This window comes from Balaenoptera borealis (assembly GCF_965194805.1).
Source record: "Balaenoptera borealis genome assembly, chromosome: 11".
Lineage (NCBI taxonomy): Eukaryota > Metazoa > Chordata > Mammalia > Artiodactyla > Balaenopteridae > Balaenoptera > Balaenoptera borealis.
Genome location: NC_138868.1, coordinates 50,771,824 through 50,799,091, shown reverse-complemented (window position 1 = coordinate 50,799,091; position 27,268 = coordinate 50,771,824). Strand labels below are relative to the sequence as shown.

Below are 27,268 nucleotides of genomic sequence, written 5' to 3'. Positions count from 1 at the left end.
TCTGTTAGACAAATGGACTAGTATAGTACTTTCCAGTTTACAAAGTACTTTTTCATATAGTCTCTCATCTAATCGTCACAAAAGTACTTAAAAAGACAGGAATTATCATCACAGATAAACTAAATAGAAAAATACTAATTTTTGCCTTGGATGAGAGAGGAGGGATGGGAGGAGGGAGAATTCCAGGTAAAAGAGATTGGCCTAATCTTAATCACCTAATAGTATAGCCCAGCAAAACTATCCACTTGTTTTTACAATATCCTTCCTATGATTGATCCCCAGATCAAGCCATTCCCTTTGTTAGAACATTGATTCTTCTCTCTAAATACTATGTTCCCTTTTCTTTCTAAAAATTGCTGCTCAAGCCTCACCTGCTTCACATGACTGTCCCAGATTAGACCCTTCAGACTCTTATCAGTATAAAAATACTTCCCCTTCCCCTCCCCCTTTCCAACCTCTATTACATAAACTAATGCCTCCCAGCTGTTTTTAGTTATGCAATATATTTGTTGTTATACCTGCCACTTGCGTGTATGAGTTGTTTGCTGCCCTGGTAAAAAGCATCTTGATTTTGCTTCATTTCTCCCATTCGTGTGTAAAATTAACTTGAAATAATCCACAGTGTCTAATACAGCTCCTTCCTCATAGTGCTGAGTAGCATTTTTTCATCCCCTTAACATAACACTCATTTTACAAACTGAAGTAGTGAAGAATACGTAAGCTTTAGAGACAAATCTATATTAAAAACTCTCTGCCACTTAGTATGTTTGCAGTTCTCTGTAAATCTACAATTCAAAATAAAAAGGTAAAAGAGGAATAAAAAACCGCTGCTACTTGCTACTGTGTAATTGTAGTTAAGTCATGATATTCAACCTCAGACCTCAATTTCTGTTGATACATCTGAACAATAGGGATTATACAGCCTACACCAAAGGACTGTTAGGAGGACAAAGTTGCCTCAAACTAGAGTTCCTCAAAAGCAGGTTTGTGTTTAGTTTTACAATATTTTTAATTAGAAAAATGTAATAATTTCCCCCACTCTAAACCTTGATTGATCAATGCCTAGCTAGAACTCCATACATAATATGATTTATTTCCCAATACTTCAGTGTCATCTACTGACCACTTAACACAACTGTAAAGCACCACTGCAAACAATGAAAACAATTACCTCCCCAATAATACTGTCACTCTGGATCATTCATTCACTTCTGCTCATTTCACATCTCTAGCCTCATTCCCAACTACTCACCTTTTTAATTTACAAAACCATATGCCTATTTCTTAAGAAGCTTATTCCAGCAAGAAGGGTTAGGTGGGCAGATACTAGTAATCTTTGTGTAAAAGAAGCACATGGAAGTCTAAACAAAGGTGTGATGATGAGTGATTCCAACACGTATTCAAGGAGGATGAACTGTTTCCTTCCTGAACAGATTAATTCAGGCATTCGATTATTTTTCCCTTGATCAGTGGTTTTCAAATATTGTTAGCTATGGAACCCAGTCCATAAAACAGACATAAGCACAAAAGCTGCCCTGGCTGAAGTAAAGAGGGGTGGGGGCACAGTAGAACCCCATCAGCTGATCCTTTCAAAGAAGCTTACAGCTGTATGAACCAGTGTGAAAAATCATTGCCCTAGATTAGTGGTTCTCAAAGTGTGGTCCAAAGGCCCAAGAAGTCAAAACTATTTTCATAATAATCCTGACATTATTTGCCTTTTTAAAAAAAACAGTGCTGACCTCTACACCTAGAACCTGAGCATGAAACAAGACAATGGCCCCAAGCTGTATAGTCACTGGATTCTTCACTGCCACCCACTTATAGCACACACAAAAATCCATTTTCACTTAAATGTCCTTGATGGAGCAGTAAAAATTATTGATTGTATTAACTCTCGACATTTCAGTACACATCTTTTCAATACTGTGTGTGATTATTTTGGGGGATGAAGTGGGAAGTACTCAAAAGCACTTCTACATATTGAAGTACAATGGCTGTCCCAAGGAAAAACACTTGGGTGATTACTTTTGAGGTAGAAAGCTGAACCAACTGTTTTTTTTTAATGGAACACCATTTTTATTTCAAAGAATAAATGACAAACTATGGTTACTTAGATTTGAAGCAAAAATTGGAATCTTGAAAACTTGTGTACACCACTATGAGCTTGTCAACTTCCCAATTCTTAAAAGATTTATCTGATGAAATGGGTGGAAATATTAGCAACTGTAAATTTGTCAACATTTGGAAGAGCTGTGTAACTCAGTGCACCAATGATTCCTAATGACCAGTATATAATGTCATAAAATCATGCGAAGGTAAACAAACACCCATTCAAAGTGCAAGACAGACCAATGAATTTTAATGTAACATTGTACAAAAGTTCAATGATATGGTTTCAGATTCCATGTTGCAACAAACCTTTAGAAAGGTTTGAGTGTACTGTCAAAGGAGAAATCTACAATTATTTGAAGAGGTTATTAAAACACTCCTTTTTCCAAATACTATATATCTGTATGAGGCTGGATTTTCTTCACATACTTCAACTAAAACAACATACCAACCACCTGAATGCAAAAGATCCGCAAATTCAGTGGTCTTCTATTAAGCTAGACATTAAAAAGATTTGCAAAAATGTAAAACAATGCCACTGTTGTCACTAAATTTTTTAGTAACTTTTCATAAGAGTATTTTTTAAATCAATAAATCTTTTAAATATTAGTTTCAGTTTCTAGCTGTTCGGAGTCTGCAATGATTCTTAAAAGCATAAAGGAGTCCCAAGACCTCAAACTTTGAGAACTGCTAGACCATTGCTAGAGCCTCCTTCTAATCGTCTGACTCCAGTTTCACACCTTCCAATCTAATTCCCTACTACCTCCCAGCTTAAACTCTTAGTACCAGACTTAGCTAATCAGACCTATACTTTAAGAAATCATTTTTATTTCTCTACTAAAAAATTACAATTGTTTCGCATTACGCTGAATTAAGTACAAACTCTTAAAATGTGGCAAATAATTCTCAGTGTTTATTAAATTCTCAGAGTCAGTACAATGGGACAAGACCTCCGATTCATGTGGCATGTCGTGTATCAGTGAAATGGAAAGATAATGGAATCACAGAGCATCACATTTAATTATATCAATTCAACTACAAGTTCTTTTTTGCCCTCTTCCACAAAAACCAATAAATATTGCTCTATTTACCCAACGACCTATCTCCTTTCAAACAGGACTTTGATTTCTCCTATCCCAGAGAAAAGGAAGTTACCACAGAAATGAAAGGAGAAACTAAAGAAAGTGACTCTAGGACTCTTAGCTTTTCAGCTTCCCATACCAGATTCTGACAATTTAAGCATTTTTGAGAACAATTTTAACCAGATGCAATTTATTAGCTGACTCTACAAGCATAGACCAGACACGATAAAGGTAAGATTTTTTTTACTGAAATACTGGGAACGTTTTCTCTAGAGCAGTGGTCTCACTCAGGGGCAGTTTTGCCTCCCAGGTAACATGTGACAATGTTTGGAGACATTCTTGGTTGTTACAACTTAGGGAGGGGGTGTCATGAGTACCTTATGGGTAAAATACTACAATACACAAATGCCAAATACTTAGGTTCAATTCCAAACACACAGAATGCACCAAGTTCTTAAGAAACATTGTTTACATACTCTGTCTCTAATACCTACTGTTAAATCTCTAAATTTCTTAATCTCCTAAGCTTTGGACAAATTGCATAATTACAGATGTGCTCTTTATTTACTGGAAATTAAATATCAGTACTACCACTCCTTTCTTCCTAAGGTTAATTGCTACTATAAAAAATCACAATAAAGTAATATTACTGATTTTTTCCAAGCTATGAACTTGGTTCCCTAAAAGTTGTGCTTGTTCTTAGCTATCCAGGAGCAAGTAGACATGAATAAAGTCAGGTACCAAAGTACCGTGTATCACACGAACGGTATGGGTCCTCTTATCTGGGCCCCGTATTTCAGGAGTACACAAATACCCAGCCTCTTTATAGACTATTTTTAGGTTTAACTCCTCCATATTTGTTTATCCATTCAGGCAAGCACACTTACTGCGGGCCTACTCTGTGCCAAGCAAACTGAATACAAAGTCAAAAATTTTTTTACCAGTCTAATAAAAAGACACAGCTAAAATACAAAATAATTTGTGCTATAAATAGAAGTATCAAATAAGTGTTATAGAAGCTTGCAGGGGAAAGAATGCCAGGAAAGGCTTCCCAGAAGAGAACATGTCACAGAAAACATACCCTGTTCACCTCTTAGTATTAAGACTACAGTTCTCTTCTGCTCTTACACACTACATTTTTCAGTTTTTGCTCCGGCATCTAAACAAGAGGAAAGTGACAATCTGACTTATGTGAACAGACCAAAGTGGCCTTCATCAAATCTCAATGAAGAGTCAAAAAATAACCTTATCAAAGTATTTCCCAGTACCTCCTTCCTGTCCAACTTCTGGTTTGTTTTTTAAATATCCTAACTTCTTCGACCAAGTTCCAAACACACCATCTGTCACTCAGTCAACAAGTGTTTCCTTCTGAATTTATAAGAGTGTCACAGGGGATGATCACTGCTCTTTTCTTTCTTTCTTCCAGTTAGCGTCTTCTCCCAAAATAGTTTAATTTTCTCATTTCATTCTACTACAATGTTCGAATTCAGTAAGAGAGGAGCTATGAGTTCCGAGGTACAAGAAATACAAAATGACTGCTGTGTACCTTTCTAAGTCTTGTCCATATTTCTGGTTTTCTATTCCAATATTGCTGTAGTTCATTAACTGGACTCTTTCTTCTGAGTCCCCAGCAGCTGCCACAAATAAAAATTTCAGACCTGGGACAGGAAACTAGCCAATGACATGTAGTTTTATCGATTCATTTCCAATACATAACTAACATTCTTTAACGAACTTGTAAGTTTAGTTCTCAAGGTCTAGGTGAACTAATGAAGCGTCTGCCTTACCACGAACAGAGCTGGTAGTAACTAAATCGGAAACGCTACTGAAGACTAGGTCTGCTCCTAACTATCCAATGTCCCTACCTTAACCCCTCCACTCTTCCAAAGGGAATCCTCAGTAATGGGAGGCTGGAACACCCAGGGAGGGCAGTGTAGTAGAAAAATTTCTACACTGAGTCAGATGTAGCATTGGCTAATCCTGTTTCTTCTCTGGGCCTCGGGTTCTCCACCTATAAAACTTGCATTTAATGTAGAGTAGGAGGATTGGCTTAATTTCTAAGGTCCTTATGGCGATAGTAATCCAAAAACCTCACCTCGTCTAGCTTTACGTGGAACACGTCGGAGAACAGAAAATAAGCTTTCACTCCATTAAACCGACCTTAATTCTCAGATACTGTTTTAAAAAGGTAAGAAACTCCCGACCCACTCACCCTCCCCTGGGGCTGCAAATTCCACCTTGGAGAAACGAAGGCAAATAAAGCCCATCTCGCACGACGGTCAGAGAAGTGCTGAGAAAACCGTACTCAGGGTCTCAAGGCGCTGCCCCCTCAAAGGGCCGGCCCACCTAACTACCGCCGGGCAAATGAATGAGTACAACCAGCTAGAGGGACGCCCCTCAACGTAGGCTGCAACGCAAGACCCCCGGGCCCTGATCCCACCGATAGCGACTCCTTCCCAGAGCCCGAAGAGCTGGGCCTCGGGGCCGCAGGGTCGCGGGCCCCGCCCCCTCCCCCAGGGCAGAAGGTGCCGGCGCGAGACTCGGGCGCGGAGAGGGCCTGGGACTCCCCGCGCACCCGCCCGCCCTGAGGGGGGGAGGAGCCCGCCGGTCCCCGGCCGCCACCACCCCGGCTCCCGACTTACCGCGATGCGGTGGGGGACGGAAAGTGTCAAGAGTGAGAGCCTAGGCCCGTCTGCCACCCGCCGCTCAGAGAGCAGCGCGCGGCCGCCACGAAACCGTCGCCGCCTCCACCACCACCGCTACCGACCGCCGCTTCGGGCGCAGCGCGCAGAGGGCCCGACTGCGTCACACGCCGCCTGCAGTCAGAGGCTCGCTGCGGGCGCTCCACCCTCGCTGTCTGCGCATTGGCAGACACTGCCGCCACTCTAGGCCCGCCCTGTTATTCATTGGACCTAGAGTCTTTTGAAACCGAACGTGAGGGCTGTCTTTGGGAGACGGGAGAGGGGGAAGAAGAGGGACGGAAGGAATTAGGGGGAGGAAGTAGGAGGGGCAGTGGGAGGGACATGAAGTACCGCCCCTCGCCGCTGCGGTTGGCTGGGAGAGAGTCGTGACGTCACAAGGTCCCCTAGAGGTAGGCTGGTGAGTGGCTACATCGGTCGGGGGTGGGAGAAGAGTGATGACGCTTTGCTGAGGCTCCGCCCCCTTCTTTGGAGCAGAGAGACTCGGGTTGCTGATGCTCGGGCCAATCAGAGTGAAGGCTCCAGGATGGCATGGTAACTATTCTACCCTTCCTTTGCCCCAGTCCGCGGGCTGTGACGGGAAAGCTCCCCCGTCGTCTTGCCCTTACTTCCTGGCCAGACCACGTGCGGAGCTGGAGGGACCTCCTAGGAGGTCTATCTGCGTAGCTCGCCTGCAGGTGCTCCGAGGCCCCAAAACCTGGCCTCCTTGTCTCCTGACCCATGCCAGCCCCGACACAACCTTTCCCTCTCTGTATCCCTAGAATGGACGTTAGGAACATTAGAGGTGCCTTAAGGGAATGGCTCAGCTTAGAGTTTGGTACAAATGACAATTCTTGGAACTTCTTTCCCACCTGCACTTTAGGAACCCCTACTTATTCTTAAAGTCTAGTTGAAATGTTCCTGCTTCTCTGGGATCTCTCACAGCTAGTTGGAGTAATGCTTGGGCAGGCCTCTGTTACAGCCTTGTTACTTTGTATTCTGTTATTTACTTTCCTATCTTCTGTGCCGGGCTCTTGGAGGCCAGAGCTTCATTTTCAAGTTGGTGTTCCTTTCCCTCAAGGCCTAGCCCAGAGCAGAAGCCTGATATCTCAAGGGGGTGGGTTGAGCATGTTCTAGAAACTAGGTCTAGTGACTGTGGGTCCCACACAAAATAGCAGGGACTGTGTTCAGAAAGCAAAACCTATTAGGATTACCGCTCCACCACCCCCTCCTCCTGGGACATATCTACAAAATTGAAATGGCCCCTGCCCAAAACATAGATAAACTTAAATCGCCCTGGGTTTTCAGTGGTGGCAAGGGATTAGAGATACTTAGTCAAAAAGTGGAGTGATCTGGTAGTAAAGGTAAAATAAGATAATGGATAGAAGAAACCTAGTGCATTGTAGATGTTCAGTAGATGCTTGAAGGAAGAAAAAAATAGATATATGGATGGTCAAATAGTAAAGCTAAACATCTGACTCCAGACACCTTTCCCCAACTCCTCCATCCAAACATCACTCCTTTCCCTCCACCCTCCCTTGCCTATGCTCAGCATCAGAAAGTCATTAGGTCTCCCTGGAGACTTACAGTAGCTTCCTCACTGCCCTCCTGAACCTTTGATTTCTCACCTTCCAATCCTCAAACCCAGCTCTGTTTAAGCCTCTCCTCTGCTTATTTATTCTGATGTCCCTAAGGCCAGGCACACAGCACAGGTGTACATTAAATGTTTGATGCATGAATGAGTGAATTATTTTCTTAAATAGAAAAGAAGTATGGGAGTTTTGAGTCAGGGAACCCTGGGATTAAATCTGAGCCCAACCATGTATTAACTGTATGAACTTTGGGCAAATTTCTTAACCCCTGAACCTGAGTTTCCTTGTCTTTAAAATGGGGATAATAATTGTACTTGCCTCACAGAGTTGTGAGAATTAAGTGAGCTGAGGCATATGGTAACTGTTACACAGGTACCCTCAATAAATGATAGATATTATTTGTATTCTTTAAAAATGTTAAGGAATTCCATTCTAAATATTCTAAGACATGGATTCTGACACAGAAAAGGAGCTCAGAAATATGTCTTGTGTGAGTGAGTGTATTCAGTCCAGAGTACTAGCAGGTGTGCAGGAGCTGGGTCCCTTAAGTAGTGTATACTTATTGGAAGACTCTCCAGTGGTTGCTGGAGTGGAGGATGGCCACATTATGAGAGATAACAGAGAGATGATTCTAAATTTCTTATATGGTACATCGGAAAGAGCAGCAGAGTTAGATTCAAACAGATCTAAGTTCAAGTCCTAGATCTGCTACTTTTTAGACCTTGCACAAATTATTTAATTGTTCTGTGCCCCAGTTTCATTGTCTATAAAGTGGGCACAATAATTTCTGTTTCATAAGGTGCTTGTGAAGGTCAAATAAGATCATGGAATTTGCAAAGGACTGGGCCCCTGTTTGGCACATGATGAGCATGCAGTAAATGTTGATTTCCTTCTTTTTTTCCTATAACTTGATAAGGAAGGGTGATGTTTATAAATGGCATAAAATTAGATTTATATAAATCTTGTGTGAATATCTGACTTTTAACTAGAGCATTTAGTCAATTGCATTTAACGAATTTACTGGTATATTTAGGATTTTATCTAACATTTTAGACTTTCTATTTGCCCCAGATGTTCTGTTTCTGTGCTTTTTAAAAAAATTTTTGTTTTTTTTGGTAAAAGTAACTGCCATTTACTGAGGCCCAGATCTTTGCCAGATTTTTTTTTAAAAATTGAGATATAATTTGCATAATATAACATTCACCCATTTGAAGTGTATACAATTCAGAGGTTTTTAGTATATTCACAAGGTTGTGCAACTACCACCACTGTATAATTCCAGAACATTTTCATAATCCCAAAAGAAACCCCAGACCCATTAGCAATCATTCCGCATCTCCCCCTTCCCCCCAGCTCCTGGCAATTTACTACTACACTTTCTGTCTCAACGGCTTTGCCTATTCTGGACATTTCATATAAATGGAATCATAAAATACGTGGCCTTTGTGTCTGACTTCTTTCACTTAGCATAATGTTTCAGTTTCACCCATTTTTATAGGAGAATAATATTCCATTTTATGAATATACCATATTTTGTTTATACGGTCATGAGTTGGATGGCATTTGAGTTGTTTTGTCATGAATAATGATTATTCCATTATTCCACTATGAATAGTACTGCTATGGACATTCATGTACAAGTTTTTTGTGGACATGTGTTTTCAGTTCTCTTGTGTTTATACCTAGGAGTGGATTTGCAGGGTCATATAGTAACTCTATATTTAACTTCTTGAGGAACTGCCAAACTGTTTTCCAAAGTGGCTGTACCATTTTACATTCCTGCCAGCCACATCTTTGCCAACACTTGTTATTTTCTTTTTTCTTTCTTTTTTAATTATAGCCATGCTACGGGGTGTGAAGTGGCATCTCACTGTGGTTTTTTTTATACGTTTCCCCGGTGACTAATGATGTTGACCATCTTTTCACATGTTTATTGGCCATTTAAATCTCCTTTCTTGCATTCTTTTGGATTATTTCATTTTTATTCCTGCATCAGTTTGGAAATTAAATTCTTTTTCTATTATTTTAGTGATAGCCCTAGTAGAAATTACTACATGCATGCCTAACTTACTAAAGTGTCATGCTAATCTATACCTTTATAGGAAGCGTAGAGTTTGCTGAGACAAGGAAAAGATGCATTCCATGCCAGATGAACAGGCAGAACAGAGATGTGGGACCAGGAAAGAACTCAGTGTATCCATGGGTGCAAACTGGGACTTCATCCTAGAAGTGATAGGGGAGGGGCTTTACTGGTGGCGCAGTAGTTAAGAATCCGCCTGCCAATGCAGGGGACACGGGTTCGAGTCCTGGTCCGGGAAGATCCCATGTGCCACAGAGCAACTAAGCCCGTGTGCCACCACTACTGAGCCTGCGCTCTAGAGCCCGTGACCCACAACTACTGAAGCTCGCGCGCCTAGAGCCCGTGCTCCGCAACAAGAGAAGCCACTGCACTGAGAAGCCCAGTCTCTGCAACTAGAGAAAGCCCGCTCTCAGCAACGAAGACCCAACACAGACCCAACACGGCCAAAAATAAATAAATAAATAAATAAATAAATAAATAAATAAATAAATAAATAAATAAAAGAAGTGATAGGGAAGCTAAAGAATGTTCTAAAGAACAATGAAGATGTAGTTACTATTTGAGGCAGAATGGAGCTAGAGCTAGATGGGCGAGCCTAGGGTAAGTAGTTTAAAGCCATCCAAGAAGGATGTCTTTGCCATGAAAAAGATCTCTGGGAAGAAAAAAAGAACATTCCTCCTCAACCCAGGAAGACTTTCCTAAGGCTGCCCAGGAGGCAGGGCAGTGTTTGGCCTGAAGTTGGATGCTTTTAGCAGTGTTTCTGTCTCTGTCACTTTACCTACCTCCCACCCCCACCCCGAGCCATGCACCCTCTGCCTCCACCCTCTATTCCCAGCAGTCATTCTTCAAAGGCCTTTCTTGCAGTTCCTAAATCTCTTCTTGATATATCTAAATCCTACCCATCCTTCAAAATCCAATTCAATTAAATCAATCTAGCAAATATTTTCTGGACTCTTACTGTATGCCCATGCCTGGGCTAAGCTGAGAGATTGAGAAATAAACGGAACAGGTGGAGGTTCTGTCCTTAAATGAGCTCCCAGGAAGGTCGGGGAAACAGGCAACAGGTTATTTTGCTTCATTGTGAGAGATAAGGAGGAAGTTAAACAAAGCTCCGTGGAAGAGATGAGTATAGTTAGAAGTAAAACAAGTGGTTGCTGGAGTGGAGGATGGCCACATTATGAAAAATATTGAACACCACACTAAGGAATTTGCCCTTGATGCTAAAAGCCATGAAGATTTACTACTTTGCCACAAGGGCGGGACATGATCAGATCTGTGTCGTAAGAAGAGCCAATGTGGCTAATGGGGAGAATGATGGAGAGATAGGAGGGCAGTGAAGGAGTGAAGGAGATCTCCTACCGGAAGCTTTCCTTGACAACTATATCCCACATTCACTTCCCCTCTTCTGCCCCCCATTTCTATACCGCCCTATGCTCCTGGGGGCTGGAACATCCCTGAAAACAAATGCTCAGTCAGCTTGGGATATCTGGTATGTGTATGTGGAAAGGGAAGTGGAGCAGTGATCGTGGCTAAAGCTTGAAGATGGTGGTGCTGTTTCAGGCACAGGCCTCTCTAGGGTATGTCCAGGCATCAGGCAAGCCAACCAGGAGGGAGGAGACACTGAAAGGCTTCAATAGCAGCAGCAGCTACTTGGACAATGGACAAATGCCAGTTCAGCAAACACTGAGAGCGTCCTGAATAAGGTCGAGCCTAGATGCTTAGATGCTTGTTCAATTTTTTTATCTGTAAAATGGCTTTCATCAAACCTACCTCATCAGATTATTAAGAGGATCAAATAAGAGAATGCATATATAGTCCCTGGCACGTAGTAAGAACTCATCTTTTTCTTCCACTTTTCCTCATATAAATCAAGTAGGTGATAGTCTTTCAAACTGACAGTGGAGGAAACAGATTCAGAGAGGGTCAGTGACAGCTGAGGTCAGACAGTTCAGAAAAGGCTCAATCAGGACAAATTCAGACTGTTGCTGACACATCTAGTTGTCATCAACCTGGCGCACTGCTCTATTACCTCATCTAATTCTCACAACAACACTATAATGTGGATATTCCTAAAACCATTTTACAGATGAGGAAACAGACTCAGGACTGTATGGTGGGGAAGTGCCCAAATCACCAGAGAATTAAAGGCCAGTTAGAGCACCTCAAGTTTCAGGCACTGTGGCGTAGCCTCGAGGCAGGGAGAAGAGACCCAGCCTCAGGGAATGGTACTTAGAGCCAAAGGAACAGACAAGGGGTTAAGACCGCAACAAGGGCCAGGAGCAGGCATGTGTGGGTTGGAGTTAGACAAAGAGCATCGAGTGAAGCCCCAAGGAAGAAAACCTAAATCCAGTTATCAAAACTAAATGGGAGTGGTTCTTTCAGTAACATTTTACTAATTGTTCATTTGCCCTGGGACTTTAAAAGCTGGGGTGGGGTGAGGTGGTGTGGCAGAATTCAAGTCAAGAAAACTATTTTTTTACAATAAGACACCTTCCCTGTAGACTTGGACCCCCAGGAGTGAGCAAGATATCTCTGGGTCCTCCACCATTGCCCAACCCAGGGCCTGTCACAGAGGGGGCCTAGGCTGAGTAAATGAACAAGAGTGGATGCATGCAAAAGGGCTCTGGCAAGTTAATCAAATTTGGGCCTTTGTTTCCGGGAATTAACAGTATGTAGTGATTAAGGGAATGACCTCAGGTGCCAGACTTGAATCCTGGTTTCTGACACTTACTAGCTGTGTGAGTAGGTAACTTATCTTCTCTGTTTTCCATTGGTGAAATGGAGATATTAATAGTATCTACCTCATAGGGCTTTTATCAGGATTAAATGGGATAACATAAAAAAGTAGAAAAGTGCCTGGGACACCGGGGGTGCTCAAAGTGTACTAATTATTACTGTGGGGATTTAAATGGGAAAAATGTAATGGTAACGGTGTCTAGGTCAGATGTCCTCCACCTGCTGCAGGTGCTCTGACAATCCCACATTGTAACTGTAGGAGGGATTACTGGTCCCTTCATTCTTTTTCCCCGTTGAGGTAGGATGGTCTTTACAAAGGTAGCCAAGAGTCCTCCTCAGATTCCTGTAGGGGGTCAGTCAGGGTGGGGAGGGAACCCTGGCTGGGGGCTGGTTTCTGGGGATCAGCCCTCTCATGGTGAAGAGAGACCAGGACTGGGGTGGGGTTGGGGGGCAGGAGATCCGCTCTCTGCATTTCGACAGGCGGGACAGGGCGCCCTCTCCTGATAAAAGGTGGGAATAGCTGTGGCCCAGAGTTTCTCGGGTGGGCCCCACGGGATCTCGCTCCCTGTGAGGCGCTCTTCCCTTTGCTGAAATGCCCCGATTGGGCTCTGGGGAGCAAAGTTTGGGGAAGGGGTGCCGACGCTGGGGCCAAACTGGTTTAATGTTTCAGAAGTGCGAAACTGGATAATTTCGTCTAGATTGGGGTGGGAGGTGAGTAGAGACTGGGGTCAGGAAATGAGAGAATTCGAGGTCCTGTTGAGTTAATTTTATGTTCTTTCAACAGGTGATGGAACGCAGCCGAGAGGTAAGTGACAAGGTGGCTGATCCAACGTGTCAGACCCAGGTGTCCAGTGCTCTTCCGGCTGCCCCCATGCAGCCGGAATTAGTGGGGCAGACCAGTGCTGGATCGGCATGGCATGAGGGGACGCCAGATTAAGGGGGACAGCCCGGGGTCCCGGGCCGCAGAAGCGGGGAGGGGCCAGCAGAGGATCTGGGTGCTGTTTCCTCCCCAAGTTCCGCCCCAAGCGCGCCGGCCCCGCCCCCGCCGTTCCAGCTCCGACCCGCCCCCCACCGCTCGCCCCCCGGGCCCGGCCTGGGCTTCCCCCGGGTGCTCCCTGCTCCCGGCCTGCGCCGGCGCGGCCTCCTCGCCGCCAATGCCTGGGTGAGTATGGAGATGGGTGTGCTGGACTGCCGGGCAGCCCCACTTGGGGGAGCTCGGCCACGGTCTGGCCTCCGCAGGGCCCGGCCCCAGGCTGTGGGGATCCTGGTGTCTGTCCAGGAACTGCTGCTGTGTCCGCTGGGGTAGCTGACCCCTTTCCCCTCTGCTCCCTGACAGGGGCCCGATGTTCCAGAGTGAGCACTCCCTTCTTCACCCCGCAGGCACTCCTGGTCCAGATTCTTCCTTAGGTGCCCCAGGAGAGAGGTGCGGGGGACTTTGTAACCCTTTAGATTAGTTTCAAATCCCAACTCTGCCAGCTATTAGCCTGTGACCTTGAGCAAATGTTAACCTCCCTGAGCCTCACTTGCCTCTTCTGTAAAATGGAAATATACAGGCTATAGCGCCTACCTCATAGAGTTGTAGTGAGGATTAAAAGAAACAATGTATATCTAGTGCTAAGCAGGGTGCCTAGTACTCAGAAGGCACCCAGTAAGTGTGGATTTGAACTGGAGGCTGAGAAGATCTTTAAGGATCTTTGGAAATAAGGTAGGGATACTCCTAAGAAAGCAGTTTTCAGTTAAGTGGTACCTGTGTGGAAGTTAGAGTTGACTGGGGCTGGACAGCTGCCCTTCAGATAGTGAGCTCCCTGTCCTGAAGCCTGGGAGAGTAGAATAACCTAGTTGGTATGGCCTTATTAGTCATCCAAACCACATGATCCCCATGTTGTACAACTGTGAAAACAGGCCCAGAGTGGTTAGGTGACTTGCCCAAGGTCACACAGCTAAAAGGGAGGTTAGGCATACCTCCAACAAGTGGAACAGACTGTTCCTCAAACCTTCTTATCAACCCCTGCCTTGGGCACTGCCTAGTCATTCCCTGAGGATCTGGTCTCTGGTTTGGGGGTCCCAGTGATTCCTGAGGGATCCAGAGCAGCTGGCTTCAGGAAGGGATGTTGGAAGGGGGGACTAGTACCATTACAACCACAGAATCTGGGTTTGGGCTGGGTGGGGAAGGTCTTTGGGGATGATCCAAGGACTGTAGGAATGTGCTTGATTTGGGAGGGCCACCAGAGCCACTGCCACCGCTCCTGGGAAACCCCCGGCCCGCAGAAGGAGAAAGGAGGTTGAGCAGTTGGGGCAGGCTGCCTGATGGAGCCTGGCAGAGAGGTGGGTGGAGGAAGATGGATGAGAGGCGTATCCACCTGGCTTGTTCCGGATGCCATGAGGCCAGCCTCCTGGCGGTCAGGGTTCTTCCTGAGGGCGGGACTAGGAGAGAGTCCTGAGGGCGGGGCCAGGAAGAGCTAGGACTTGATCTCCAGGCAAGGTCCTGGAGTCCAGAAGAGCAGGTTCTTTATGTATCCGGAGCCAGCCCTAGTTTGGCAACTAGAAGCCTAAATTCTGAGGATGGCTTTCCCTCAGGTTCAGCATATGGCTTTGAGGAAAGACCTTCCTCTCTCTGTGTCTTGGTTCCTCTGTCTTTAATGTGGGAACAGGGCTGACTGACTCATCTATATAAGATTTGGTTTTTTAGTTTTTTTCCTCCTATGTACAGGTACCCCTTCACTTTTCCCTCCTAACCTGACCTAACCTGACCTCTCTGCCCAGAGCTCTGGCCCAGAGAGCAAAGGGTCAAGGAAGGCCAGAGCTACAGTTTGTGACACTGTGAGCCCCACATCTCCCCACTGCTGTCTCTTCCTTCTATTTGCTATGTGACCCTGAGCAGGGTCCTGCCCCTCTCTTGGCCTCAACTTCCCCTTCTATACACTGAGGGGGTCCGGGCTAGGACTGCTGGTATATACTTGGCTAGTAGTATAGTGCATGACCCTAGATATCCTCATCTGAGTGGGGGAGTGGGGTGGGGAGGAGCCCAGTCCTCAGGAGCCCTTACCTAGTCTCCAGAGGGGAGCGGATAGGCCCCTGGGCACTGGGAAGCCTCCAGAAGCTGACCAGGCAGCTCTCTCTAGCAAACAGCAAGCCCAGGCTAGCACCAGGCCTGATTCTGCAAAGCCTTTCACCCTCAGAACACGTGAGGCAGCGGGTGGGGACAGGCAGGGGGTTGAGGTTCTGCTGGCTTCCATGGAGTCCTTGCTGCTGTGGACTGCGGTGGTAGTCCAGTAGCACCCTGGGCCGGTGGGTGAAGCAGTGAGAGCTGATAGGAAGCCCTGAAACATGGAGGTTCCAAGGCCTGAGGGAGGAGATGGGCCATTCTGTTCACTGGGAGGTTTTAGGATTGGTTCCTGAAACAAGAGAGACTAGTTCAACCAGCTCCTGTAGTACTAGGCCTGTCAAGCCAGGCATAGGGATGAGGAGGAGTTTTCCCAATCTATTCAGGCTTCATCTTAGCACAGATTTGGTTCATTGTCTTTCCTCTGAAATTGAGGGTGAATGTTCTCATGGGATTCTGAGTCCATCTTCCTCATCCAGGGCAGTAGCTGTCCAAGTTTAGGGGCTAGGTGGCTTCCTTCTCAGACTCTCTACCCCATAGCATAGCTAAGCTGAGGACTGAGCACAAGGGCTAGCTTCACCACTGAGTCCCAGCCTCACTACCTTGGGCCCTGACAGCACGCCACTCCATCCCCAGGTCTGACAAGATGTACCAGGTCCCACTGCCGCTGGACCGGGATGGGACCCTGGTCCGGCTCCGCTTCACCCTGGTGGCCCTGGTCACGGTCTGCTGTCCACTTGTCGCCTTCCTCTTCTGCGTCCTCTGGTCCCTGCTCTTCCACTTCAAGGAGACTACGGCCACACACTGTGGGGTAGGGCTTGTGGGGGGTGGGCACTGATACCTCATATTCAGGCCCAATCAGATCTATTTTGGATCCTGATTCTATTGTAACAGGATTAGCCATCAAACATACTGGGCTGCTGGGGGGATGCCTGCAAATTGAGGTCCCAAGGACTAGTCTCCCTCCACCTTCCACGGAGGTCGTTGGGGGCCAGGGCCCCTGAAGTTGGGCAGCCCCAGAACCCCGAACCCAATCCTTACTTCATAGAGGGGCAGATTCAGCAGCCCCAGGGTTTTCTGGGGGACAGAGAAAAAAAACTGGGCTAGAGGGCATTTGGGGCTTTTTAGTGTGGCACTGTGGGCTGTGCCTGTCTCTACGGGAATGTGATTATGTATATGTGCATGTGTTAACTGTGAGGGACATGACTATAATGGCTTTGAGTGGGGTATGTGTGTGAGAGAGACTATATCTGTGTCTGTCTGGTTGGGGACCTGATTATGTGTGTGTACATGTGTTTTCTGGGGTAGGTCCCATGACCTCTGAGGTTCCATAGGTGGCCATACACCCTCTTGGACAGGGATATAGGGTGCTGGGCCACGAAGAAAGTTGTGAGAGTTCTTTCTCTGTATGTTATGGGTGTAAATGGGGTGAGACCTGTGTGGACCTTTGTTATCCTCATAGTTCATCCACTGACTCTGTATATTACCTGAAATTCAGAGACTGAGCCTCAGTTTCCCCATGTCTATCAGGGTTGCTAATTCCTGTCCTCCTCCTTCTCAGGGTTAGTGTAGAGCTCCAGGTGGAGGAAATAGGAAAGTGGTTTGGGAAATGTGAAGGGGGAGGAGCAGAAGGAGGAAAAGGGAAAGGAGATTGTCAAGTTGGAAGACAGGGCAGGAGAGGAAGTTAGCCAAGGGTCTCTAGGTGGGAAAGAGGCAGAGCCTGGGCATGGACCCTTGAACTAGCCTCACACAGAGCTCAGAAGGCCCCCAATCAGCTGAGCTTCCACCTTCCTATAAAGAGCATTTTCTTGAGAAAAAAGGGGTACAACCAGGAGTGGGATCTGGCTGGCAGGCATTGGGGCCCACTTCTTTTGTTCATATGACTTCAAGTTTTCCCTCTTCTTGATTTGTCAGTGGGTAGATGTGTGCCTTGAGTTGTGGGCAGCCAGCCTGGTGAGACTCAGGGCTGGGAGCTATCAGAAAGAACAGGACTGGAAGAAAAGGGGGTGACCAGGTGATCTGAGGGGGAAGCTCAGAAAGGATCCATCCAACAGCCTCTCCTGACCTAGTTCTCACCTTAGATAATGCATCAAATGTTCTATTACCCTGGCCAACTCCTCTTCACCCTGCAAAACCCTTCTCATGTGTCTCCTCCTCCAAAAAGCTTTCTGCAGGCTCCATGGGGCAAGCTTAATCACTCCCTCCTCTGGGTGCCCATAGTTCCAGGTGTTCTCTCTGATATAGTTCTATCACATTATATTTGTGTCTCTCTTCCCTACTAGGCTGGGAGCTCCTTGAAGATGGGCACTGCATCTGAATCAGAAAGTGTTTGTTGAGGGACTTCCCTGGTGGTCCAGTGGTTAAGACTTTGTGCTTCCACTGCAGGGGGCACGGGTTTGATCCCTGGTCGGGGAACTAAGATCCCGCATGCCACGCAGCGCGGCCAGGAAAAAAAAAGTTTTTGTTGAATAAATGGGTAGGACCCCCTAACACACACACACACACACACACACACACACACACACACACACACATCAGCTCAATGCCCTGGGAAAAGGAAGGCATGATATAATGCAGTCATTGTCCATACAGAGAATTATAATATTTGTATGGCATATGGAGTTAGACGGAGTAGGCTGTTTGCTCTGGTCCTCGTGGCTGGCTCCAAATGATAATGGGATCAATAACCTCAGCATACTTATAACCCATTCTCAACATACTAGATAGGGAGCTAAGGCATAGGTAGCTGCTGGAGGGGTACCTGGCCTCTCTGGGGCAAGACTAGGCCTAGTGACCCCAGGGATATTTTGTCCCTACTCCCTGGGACTACTGTGATGGATACACCTGGGAATTTTCACGTATACTCTGAATTTCTCACCCAGAGTATCCCAGGAATGGCCAACTGAGGAATGAAAGAAGTAGCCTTAGTCTATAATTACCAATAGATGACATTGCCTCTGCTTGCACATCCCCAGTGATGGGGAGCTTCTTTCCTTCCCAGGCAGCTGATTCCAAGGAGACTTAGTAACTAACAATTAGAAGGCTCTTTTTTATAGTGAGTATACACCCTCTTTCTGGTGAATCTCTGTCCTGGCTTTGGCTCTGCTTTGGGACCCTTGGAGCTACTTTTTCCACCTGGCTTCCAGCCAGCCCTGCAGAGATGGGAAGGCAGTAATGGCGGGGGAGGAGGGTCCCCTGAGTTTACTCTTCTCAGGTAGCATAGCTCCAGTTCCTTCAGGCAATCCTTACAAGACATGTGCCCCTGGACTTGGCCCAGTTGATCACTGTTCTTTCCTAGGCCCTGATCTGGGCATAGGACTTCATATGGCCTGGGAAGTACAGCCCAAATCAGGACTGTTCTATTCCTGTTACTGGCTGTTAGACCTCTGTTAATGCAGCCTGAGCTGCCACTAGCTGTTTCTGCACAGGTACAGGCTGGACACTGCTACCTCATATTCAGGCCTGTCTAGATCTCTTTTGGACCGCGAATCTATTGTTTAAGATTAGCTAGCTCTCTGATGGGGCCCAACAAACATATTCAGTCCTGCTCCAACAGAAAGGGGCTAAATCCTATTCTGCTTTCTCCCTTTCCCTTCCCAGAAACCTGCCTACATGCCTGGACCCAACCCTCAGAAAGGTCCCCAACCCCGTGTCTGGCAAAGGGATCTGCTGTGGGCCAACCTTGGCCACTATCATTCTTACCTTTGCAGAGTGTTCTGGGATTTATGACATGGCCTTGTTGGTCGTGGCAAGGCTGTGTGCCCGGGGAAGGCGTGGAGATCCGGGCTCTGTGGGCGGGAGGCAGGCCCTCGGAAACTGGGGGTGGGACCCTCCAGTCTTAGAGCAGTCTCAGTCTGGCTAGAGCCCTCAACCCAAGCCCCGGATCCTTCAGCACCCAGTGTGAGTGTTGCTTAGCGCGCCTACCCCCACCCTGATTCCCTGATGCTGAGCTGGACTAGTAGACTAGGGTTCCCTTAATGGAGGGAGGTCTGAGTCCCCAGGGGAGATTTGGTCCTAGAGGCCTTTTAATACAAATCTGCCCTCCAGAAGGAAGCCCAGCGTGAAGGGTCATGGTGGTCAGTGCAGTGGGGGTGGGGGAGGGAGTTCTCTGCCCAGAGGGAGAGGGAGCAGAAGAAGCCCAGCCGCCTCAGTCTGGGTCTGTCCTTCCTGGGTCTGACCCAGCACAGGAGACTCAACCTGAGCGGAGAAGGTTCCTATGACCCTCAGTTCCCGAAAATCTTGGATCGGGTGACATGGTCTTCTCAGAGAGGAAGGAGATAGAGGTCTGGGCCTCCGGAGGGACTCTGGTATCTCGGGGTTAGGGTGCTGCTGGCCTGAGGCTTGGATCATTCTGAGCCTGGGGGTGGGATGGCTGGTAGCCTGTGGTCCCATTGAAACAGGTTATGGGGCCCTCCCACTGTTCCTAGTTGAACTTGGGTGAAGAGCAGGAATGTGGTCAGACAGGGTCAGTGGGAAGGCTTGGGCCAGTCTGAGCCAAGGTCCTTTATCTAGGTTACTTGGCCTGAAGAAAACCTTGACTTGGAGCCTTAAGCTATCAAGTGGCAAGAGGCCTTAGTCCTAATGTTTGGTCCTAGCATAGTTCTGGGCCTTGGTCTTCCCTTCTGTGGAATGGGAATAATAACCCTTCCACCTCTGACCCTTCTCCTGAGTGGGTATGAGGGTCATGGGAATGAGGTGGGCCATCAGAGCTCCCATGTCCAGGCCACTGGGAGCCTCTATTCTCCATACTCTTCAAGAGGTGAACGTATAGGACCAGTGTGCCAAGGGGATTCCTGTGAGCTGACCCTGTCTCTCTGCTGTTCCTGCCCCATCTCCCTCTGTACCTCCTCTTCTGCACTGCTTTCCTTTTTCGTTTATGCCCTTCCTACTCTTTATACTCTGGCTCTTCCCTATACTCTGAAAAGCCAGCTCTGGAAAAGGCCCCACCTTCCTAGGCCCAGGTAACCCCACCAGGCCCCAAGTTGTGTCCCTTGCCCTGCCTGGGCACCACTCCCTACAGGATGTTCTCTGCGGCCTCCCAGCCCTTGGACCCCGATGGGACCGTGTTCCGGCTCCGCTTCACGGCCATGGTCTGGTGGGTCATCACTTTCCCCGTGTTTGGCTTCTTCTTCTGCATCATCTGGTCCCTGGTGTTCCACTTTGAGTACACAGTGGCCACTGACTGTGGGGTGAGTGCCAGGCTCCCCAGCACCTGGGTCAGGGCCAGGTCAGGAGATGGTGATAAGGGTGGAGTCAGACAGTAGGAGAGAAGGCGGAGGGACAGAGAGAGGGGAGAGGGATAAAAGGATGGTGGGGGGAACGTCAGAGGTGGGGGGAATTTGGGGAGAGAGACTCAGGGAAAGTAGAGTCACAGTCCTCCAAGAGTAGAAGAGGATTGTAGCGGGTACAGGGGAGCAGAGGGGGCCTGGGGGAAGGGAAGAGAGTGGGAATAGGCAGGAGAGATTGTGAGAGGGAGAAGGGGGCTGAAGAAAGACCAGACTGGAAAGGAAGCCAGGACTGAGGAGGTAAGATGAGGCCAGGAGCCAGGAGAAGTAACAGGTGGCTTTAGCCCAGACTAGGGGCCTGACCTGAGAAGACGCCCAGCCCTGTCCTGGCTTCTTCTAGCTTTGTTCCTCCTCTGGCAGTCTCAGGCCCCACAACCTATATCCACTCAGAGCTTTGCCAGCTAGAAACCGAGAAGGAGTTCCTGCCTCCAAGAGCAGTCCATCAAGCCTTTCTTGAGGGCCCAGGGGTGGAGGTTCTGTGTCAGGGGCATGGAATTGAACATGGACTTGCCCTTAGCATCTTATTCCTCCAAGAGACAGACCTAGGCACAGACAGTCACAACACTGTGAGATGAGATCCCTTCCGTGATAAAAGGGAGCACAGGGATGCTGGGCCCAGGAGAAGCACTTAAACCGGCTTGGATGTTGGAGATTTCCTTCCTGGAGGCGGGGGAATTGTTGCTGTGGGGTGAAGAAGGACCTTTGTGAGTGCTAGGCGGACAACTTTTGATCTTATCCAGAGGGCAATGGGGAGCTTTGGAAAGATTTTAAGCAGGGAAGGGACACGATCAGATTTGAGCTTTAGAAGACCATTCTGGCTCCTGAGTGGAGAACAGATTCAAGGGCAGGGGGCAAGAGTAGGGAGACCAGTGAGGAAGCTAGTGCAATAGCTCATGGTACAGGGGATTCCAGAGCTAAGATGGGGGACTATGAGGTTAGAGAAGAGGGGATGGAGTCCAGAGAAGAGTAGCAAGTAGGATTGACAGGAATGGGAGTTTTTGTCCAGTTGGTGGGGAGGGGGAGGGATGGTAAGGTATAAAGAAAAGTCATCCATAATTTCAGGGGACTTTTATCTGAGGCCAGAGGAATGAACCTCTAATGGTGAAACATGAGGTTCTATGATAAGGAAGTTTTTGGACCCTCTCCCTTTATACCATGTGAATTTCTGATCTACTGCCCTACCATAGATCCACTGAGCCATGTCTTCCAGGCCAAAGAGTTTCTATTCTTGGAGAAAGAGCTTATGTTCGCATTTCTCAGTACCCTTAGCTCTGGGCTTTTGGGGAGGTTTGCGGTGAGCTGTGTACCTGGGCTCTGATAGCTCCTCATGCTGCTTGTTGTTGGCATAGTTGGTGAGTGGGGAACTTGTGTACTCGGAATGGCGGGGGTGTGTATGAGTATCTATACCTGATTAAGCGTGTGTGTGTGTGTGTGTGTGTGTGTGTGTGTGTGTGTGTGTGTGTGTGATGAGGGAGGCAATCCCTGCTCTTAGAATCCTGCCCCCACCCTTCATTTGAGAGGAGCTTGTGAGGATGGGACGAGCAGCCACAGGGCTCTAATCCTCCTCCTCCTGAGGCATCCCCCTAACTCCGTGCCATCTCTACCCTTTTCCTCTTTCCCAGCATCAGTCAGGGCTCTGGGCCCTTGAATACTCTGGGCTCTCCCAGCCAAGCCTTAGATGTTGGTACTGTTCCCCTTAAAGCAGCTGAGATTGGGGCAGGAGTTTTCAGAATGAATATTCTAGGAAATGGAGGCAACACTCCCACTAACCCTACTCAGGGGATCTACCCAGAGAGGCAGAAAAGTCAAGTAAGGAGGCTTGGAGGTCTCAGAAGTGTCCAGTCAAGATATGATTCCCACCTTTCACTCATAAGTCGGCCTTCCCATGTTCAGTAGTCACATAGATCACAGCCAATTTGCAGGCTTTTCAGGAAAGTTTGCCTTCTAAAAGCCATCGCTTGTACTCACTGTGTGCCAGACACTGCAGATGCCTTGCATACATTATATTTAGTATTTACCATCCCCTGCAAGGTAGGTGATGTCATCCCAATTTTGCCAATGAGGAAATCAAAACTCAGAGAGGTGAAGTGACTTGCTCAAGGTCAGCCAGCTAATAAAGGCAGAGCTGGGATGTAGACCCAGGTTTGTGTGGCTCCAAAGCCTCCATGTTGCCCTTCACTGATTACTCAGAGTGAATATCTGAGCCTGGTCTCAAGCTATGGTATCTCAAGCCATGGCCTTGATAGCATCACCCTCTCTCTGAGAGCTCTGCACTTAGCTTCCTCTGACAGTGCTGGGGGGAATCCATCTCCGTTTCTGTGAAGGCTCGTGAAGGCCCTGGCTGGTCCTGTCCCAGGCCCGCCCCTGCCCTGTGAGCTGCCTCTAACATTGCCTGCCTTCCCAGCCACTCTGGAGACCCATTCAGCATCCCCACTGGGAGAAAGGAAGGGGTCTTCCAGAACTCCATCTCTGAAGACTTGTCCTGCCGTAGTCACAGCAGGGTCATTCCCTCTCTGGGTTTCTGGGCTCTGGCACTGCTCTGGCTCCTGTTGAAGGTCTGAAAAAGTCCACGGAAAGTGTGGGCAACAGACTGGTAGCTTCCGCAGTCATGGAATCTTTTAGAAATGCAGATTCTCAGATTCCAGACCTTCTGCATTCCCACACAATTCCAGGTGACTCGTATGCATATTAAAGTTTGAGACATACTGCTCTAGGCCCCCGACTCTAAGAGATCCTCTTCCTATTCCTGGCCTTCCTGTTCCCATCGAAACTACTGTTCATCCATCCCCCATTCTCTCACCCTCCAAAATAAGCAACACACCAGTCCTTGCAGCTGTGTGATATTATCTCCTCCTTCCTCAGCTTTAAAGAATGACACTCCAGTTCCTTAAGGAATGAGGGAATTCCAGCCTTTGAGGAAGACGGATGAGAGAGATGCATAAGAACAGGGTCATTTTCTTAGACTACCCCAGGTTAGGAGCACCCGTTTTCTTAAACATGACCAGAGTGAAGGTATCTTCTGGCCCAGCTCCCCTAGGATCTCACAGCACCCTCTACTACCTTGGTACGCCTGACCAGAAGAACAAGTGAGGCTGGGAGCAGTCAGGAACAGCTTAGCTGGGCGGTGAATCCAGCGCTGTGCCGAGGAAGCTCAGATGCTCTGCGACTCGTTTCTGTCCTCGGGACTGAATCTGGGTTGCTGGGCTCATAGACCCTCCCACAGGACCTTATCCAGGTCACAGCCCTGTGCTGTGGGCTCAGAGAGCGTCTGACCCTGCCTATAGCTTTCCCAGCCACCTGGAGGGAGACGGAGGCGGTCCCACTGTGCCCCAGCACAAACCCCAGGCTGGCTAGGGAATGAGAACCAGGCATACTGGGGGCCCAGGACCTGGAAGGGGAGGTCTCCCTGGAGAGCTCTGGGGCTCTGAAGGAGGACATCCTGGAGGGAGGGGACTGGAGCAGAGCCTTCTGAGTGTCAAGGTGATTACACAGAGAGAAAGATCTCAGGGTGGGTGGGGCCGGCAGGGGGCCGGTGCCAAGATGGTTCACAACTCTCTAGGTGCCCAATTACCTGCCGTCAGTGAGCTCGGCCATCGGCGGAGAGGTGCCCCAGCGCTACGTATGGCGCTTCTGCATTGGCCTACACTCAGCACCCCGCTTCTTGGTGGCCTTTGCCTACTGGAACCACTACCTCAGCTGTGCCTCCCCGTGTCCCGGCTACCGCCAGCTTTGCCGCCTCAATTTCGGCCTCAACATCGTGGAGAACCTTGCGCTGCTAGTGCTCACCTATGTCTCCTCTTCCGAGGACTTCAGTGGGTGCCCAGACAAGGGAAGGAGGAGCGGGGAAGGGTTCCGGGAGGGGATGTCCCTGCCCCCCACCCCCGCCCCCCGACCTTATGGCGCAGGGCTTTGGGTGCTCCCTGCGGTGCATGCTCCCAACCCTCCTGTCTCCCTCCAGCCATCCATGAAAATGCTTTCATTGTGTTCATCGCCTCATCCCTCAGTCACATGCTCCTCACCTGCATTCTCTGGCGGCTGACCAAGAAGCACACAGTAAGTCAAGAGGTACGGTCTACGCCTAGTGGGGCTCCAGGTGGCCCAGAGGAAAATCAAGGACACTCGTCCTCAGGATGCGGGTAACGGTGAGGTGGGAAATGGAATTTTTTTGCGAACTGGGGCTGGGGCTGGGCTTGGGGACAAGTGGAGGGTGATTGATCAGAATCTGGGGCTGTGTTTGGGTAGCATGGGAAAATGGAGAATAGAAGAGGTGGTGCCTCCAAGTGGGAGTAGAATGAGGGGCAGCACCCAGGCTGCAGCAGGAACACTGCGTCAGGGGTCTGTGGTCTGTAATAACTCTGGTGCCTCCCCCCGGCCCTGCCCCCCGCCCCCCATACTTTTCTTTTCCCCACAGCATCTGGAGGTGTTGGGTTGGTGGGTAACTCCAAGTAACTTTCATACTCTGTCCCCCTGAAATGGGAGGGACAGGGACCCCACTGTGCCTTGGCCTCATTACACCAAGTGCAGGGGTATGAAATGCCCATCATTCCTGCTGCCCCTGCCTCTGCCCCCTTCCACGACCAAAGGAGGTAAGACTCAGCTCTTATGAGTTGGGGCCAAGAGTGGAGGCTGTCCGCACATATCTAACAAACTGCAGAGTGATCAGACAGCCCATCCCCTAGGATCGCAAGTCCTACAACTGGAAACAGCGGCTCTTCATCATCAACTTCGTCTCCTTCTTCACGGCGCTGGCTGCGTACTTTCGGCACAACATGTATTGTGAGGCTGGAGGTGAGGCCAGGCGAGGATCCGTAGGTGGTCACAGTGGCTATGGGACAGTTGTGATGTTTTCTGTAATGTGCAATATGGCAGTGGCTGTGGTCTTGGGGACTGCCTGCCATTGTGTTCTTTGCGTAGTGATGCAGTGGTGGTGATCTATCGAGAGGCCCCTGGGGGGTAGTGAAGGAGGCTTATCACGCCCTGTTCCTTGTGTCCTTACCACAGTATACACCATTTTTGCCATCCTGGAGTATACTGTTGTCCTAACCAACATGGCGTTCCACATGACGGCCTGGTGGGACTTCGGGAACAAGGAGCTGCTCATTACCGCCCAGCCTGAGGAAAAACGGTTCTAAACCCTTCTCTCCTGCTGGGGAGGGGGCCCACTGCCCAGAAACTAGGAACAAGATACCACTCTGGCCTTCCCTCACCCCCTGCGTCCTCTCTGAGCCCTACTGAAGCTGGGTTAGAGGGGAAGAAGGGACGAAGGGCACAGGACAAGGCTTTACCCAGCCCTACTGGCTTCTCCTTTCCCCCACCCCACGTGAAGGCACAGGCTCCTTCAAGCAGCACCACCCGTACCTGAGAAGCCCCAAGAAGCTGAGCTGGCAGGAGAGCTCCACCATCTGGTGCTAAAAAAAGTCCTGAGGTTCATAACCACCATCTGCTTCTTGGCCTTTACATAGCCACCTCTCGCTGAGGTCAGGGACCACTGAGCAGTGGCTGCTACCAGAAAACCACAGCCATTTCTCCCCATGGGGTCATTCACTTGACTCATGTGTCTAATGATCTACTCTGCACATTTAGGCCTGTGACCACAGTTCCCTGCTGAGTTTGCCCAGGTGTCCCAGTCCTGACTTCACCTCTGATTGGTGTGTGACCTTCCCTCTCTGAGCCTCCTTGTGTCCGTGTGGATGATGGGGGTGAGGGGTGGGAGGCTATATGATTTCCGAGGGCTCTGCCAGTCTGTGCTTCTCCCTGTGGAGGTGGTGTTCTGTACCCAAAGGATACAGAAAAAGCACTGGCACAGCATGTATTTCCTTTCCCTTCTGGAATCTCTGGTTTAGACTCTTCCTCCTTGGCAAAAGGTGCCTGGTAGAGGGGAGAGAGGCACAGATTCCTACCCCAAAATGGGCTCTCTGGTGTCCCCCGCATCCTCCCTACTGCCTCAGGCCCTGTGCTCTTTTGGTTGTACATCTTATTTCAAAGGAAAATAAATTTTTTTTTTTTTTGCGAACAGTCTGGGCTAGGCTTGCTTGTTCGGGGGCTTGTCTCTTTAATGGAACTGAGGGGAGGGACAGGCTCCAGGATGGAGGGAATAAGTCCATGGTAGGGTATGATTCCATGTGGCATTCCCCCCCACCCCCCTAGGCCTGGAGTCTCCTAAGGCTGGTCCAAGCCTTGATTTGACGAGCAGGAGTGACTGAGTTATCCCTGTAATGACTCCAGGTCTGGAAGCTGGGCTACCTGGGAGAGTCTTGGGTTGAGGCGATGGCCTGAGTTCCAGCCCCAACTCTGTCAGTAAAGATTTGTCCCCTTGAGCATATAAGGGGACAGCTCTCAGATGCATGACTGTGAGAGCACCTACCTGCAGGCTGATGGCTCTCAACCTCTCCCTTTCTGAGTCCTAGATCAGGAAGTTTTTCCTCATGCTTTGCATCCCGTCTACTACAGAATATGTGGCTGGGCCCCAGAACAAGACTGGCCCCTCCAAGGGAGCCCAGAGCTTTGTTAGGGAAATTGGGGGGTGGGGGGACCACAATGAAGCCTATTGTCCCCTGTCCCCTCTTACAGGAAACAAAAGGCTCCCAGTCTCTGGGGAGCCCT

General features: G+C 48.5%; 2 protein-coding genes across 33 annotated transcripts in view; one reads left to right on the top strand and one right to left on the bottom strand.

The window, feature by feature from the left end:
* NUP98 (nucleoporin 98 and 96 precursor) overlaps positions 1–6,134 on the bottom strand; it is a gene marked incomplete at its 3' end in the record, with an annotated part of 100,141 nt that extends 94,007 nt beyond the window's left edge. For 6 of the 16 annotated variants that reach the window (XR_014231219.1, XM_082340288.1, XM_082340291.1 and 3 more), the window contains exons 1-2: positions 5,834–6,133; positions 4,738–4,825 (exon numbers count right to left, since the gene is read on the bottom strand). Coding sequence is in view for 12 of the 16 variants with exons in the window: in XM_082340288.1 (XP_082196414.1) it covers positions 4,738–4,793 (56 nt within the window). Of the gene's footprint in view, positions 1–4,737; positions 4,826–5,833 lie in introns of all 16 variants that reach the window. The other 10 variants (XM_082340301.1, XM_082340290.1, XM_082340300.1 and 7 more) reach the window with 5 other exon arrangements.
* A 175-nt stretch (positions 6,135–6,309) lies between these two features.
* PGAP2 (post-GPI attachment to proteins 2) overlaps positions 6,310–27,268 on the top strand; it is a 151,022-nt gene continuing 130,063 nt past the window's right edge. For 4 of the 17 annotated variants that reach the window (XM_082340360.1, XM_082340361.1, XM_082340357.1 and 1 more), the window contains exons 1-5: positions 13,197–13,439; positions 16,017–16,191; positions 24,225–24,477; positions 24,624–24,730; positions 25,345–25,453. In XM_082340360.1, coding sequence (XP_082196486.1) covers positions 13,432–13,439; positions 16,017–16,191; positions 24,225–24,477; positions 24,624–24,730; positions 25,345–25,453 — 652 coding nt within the window. In that variant the 5' untranslated portion in view covers positions 13,197–13,431. Of the gene's footprint in view, positions 6,425–13,061; positions 13,083–13,159; positions 13,440–13,613; positions 13,701–13,770; positions 15,566–16,016; positions 16,192–18,545; positions 20,570–24,224; positions 24,478–24,623; positions 24,731–25,344; positions 25,454–25,666; positions 26,679–27,268 lie in introns of those variants that run through there. The other 13 variants (XM_082340354.1, XM_082340352.1, XM_082340349.1 and 10 more) reach the window with 13 other exon arrangements.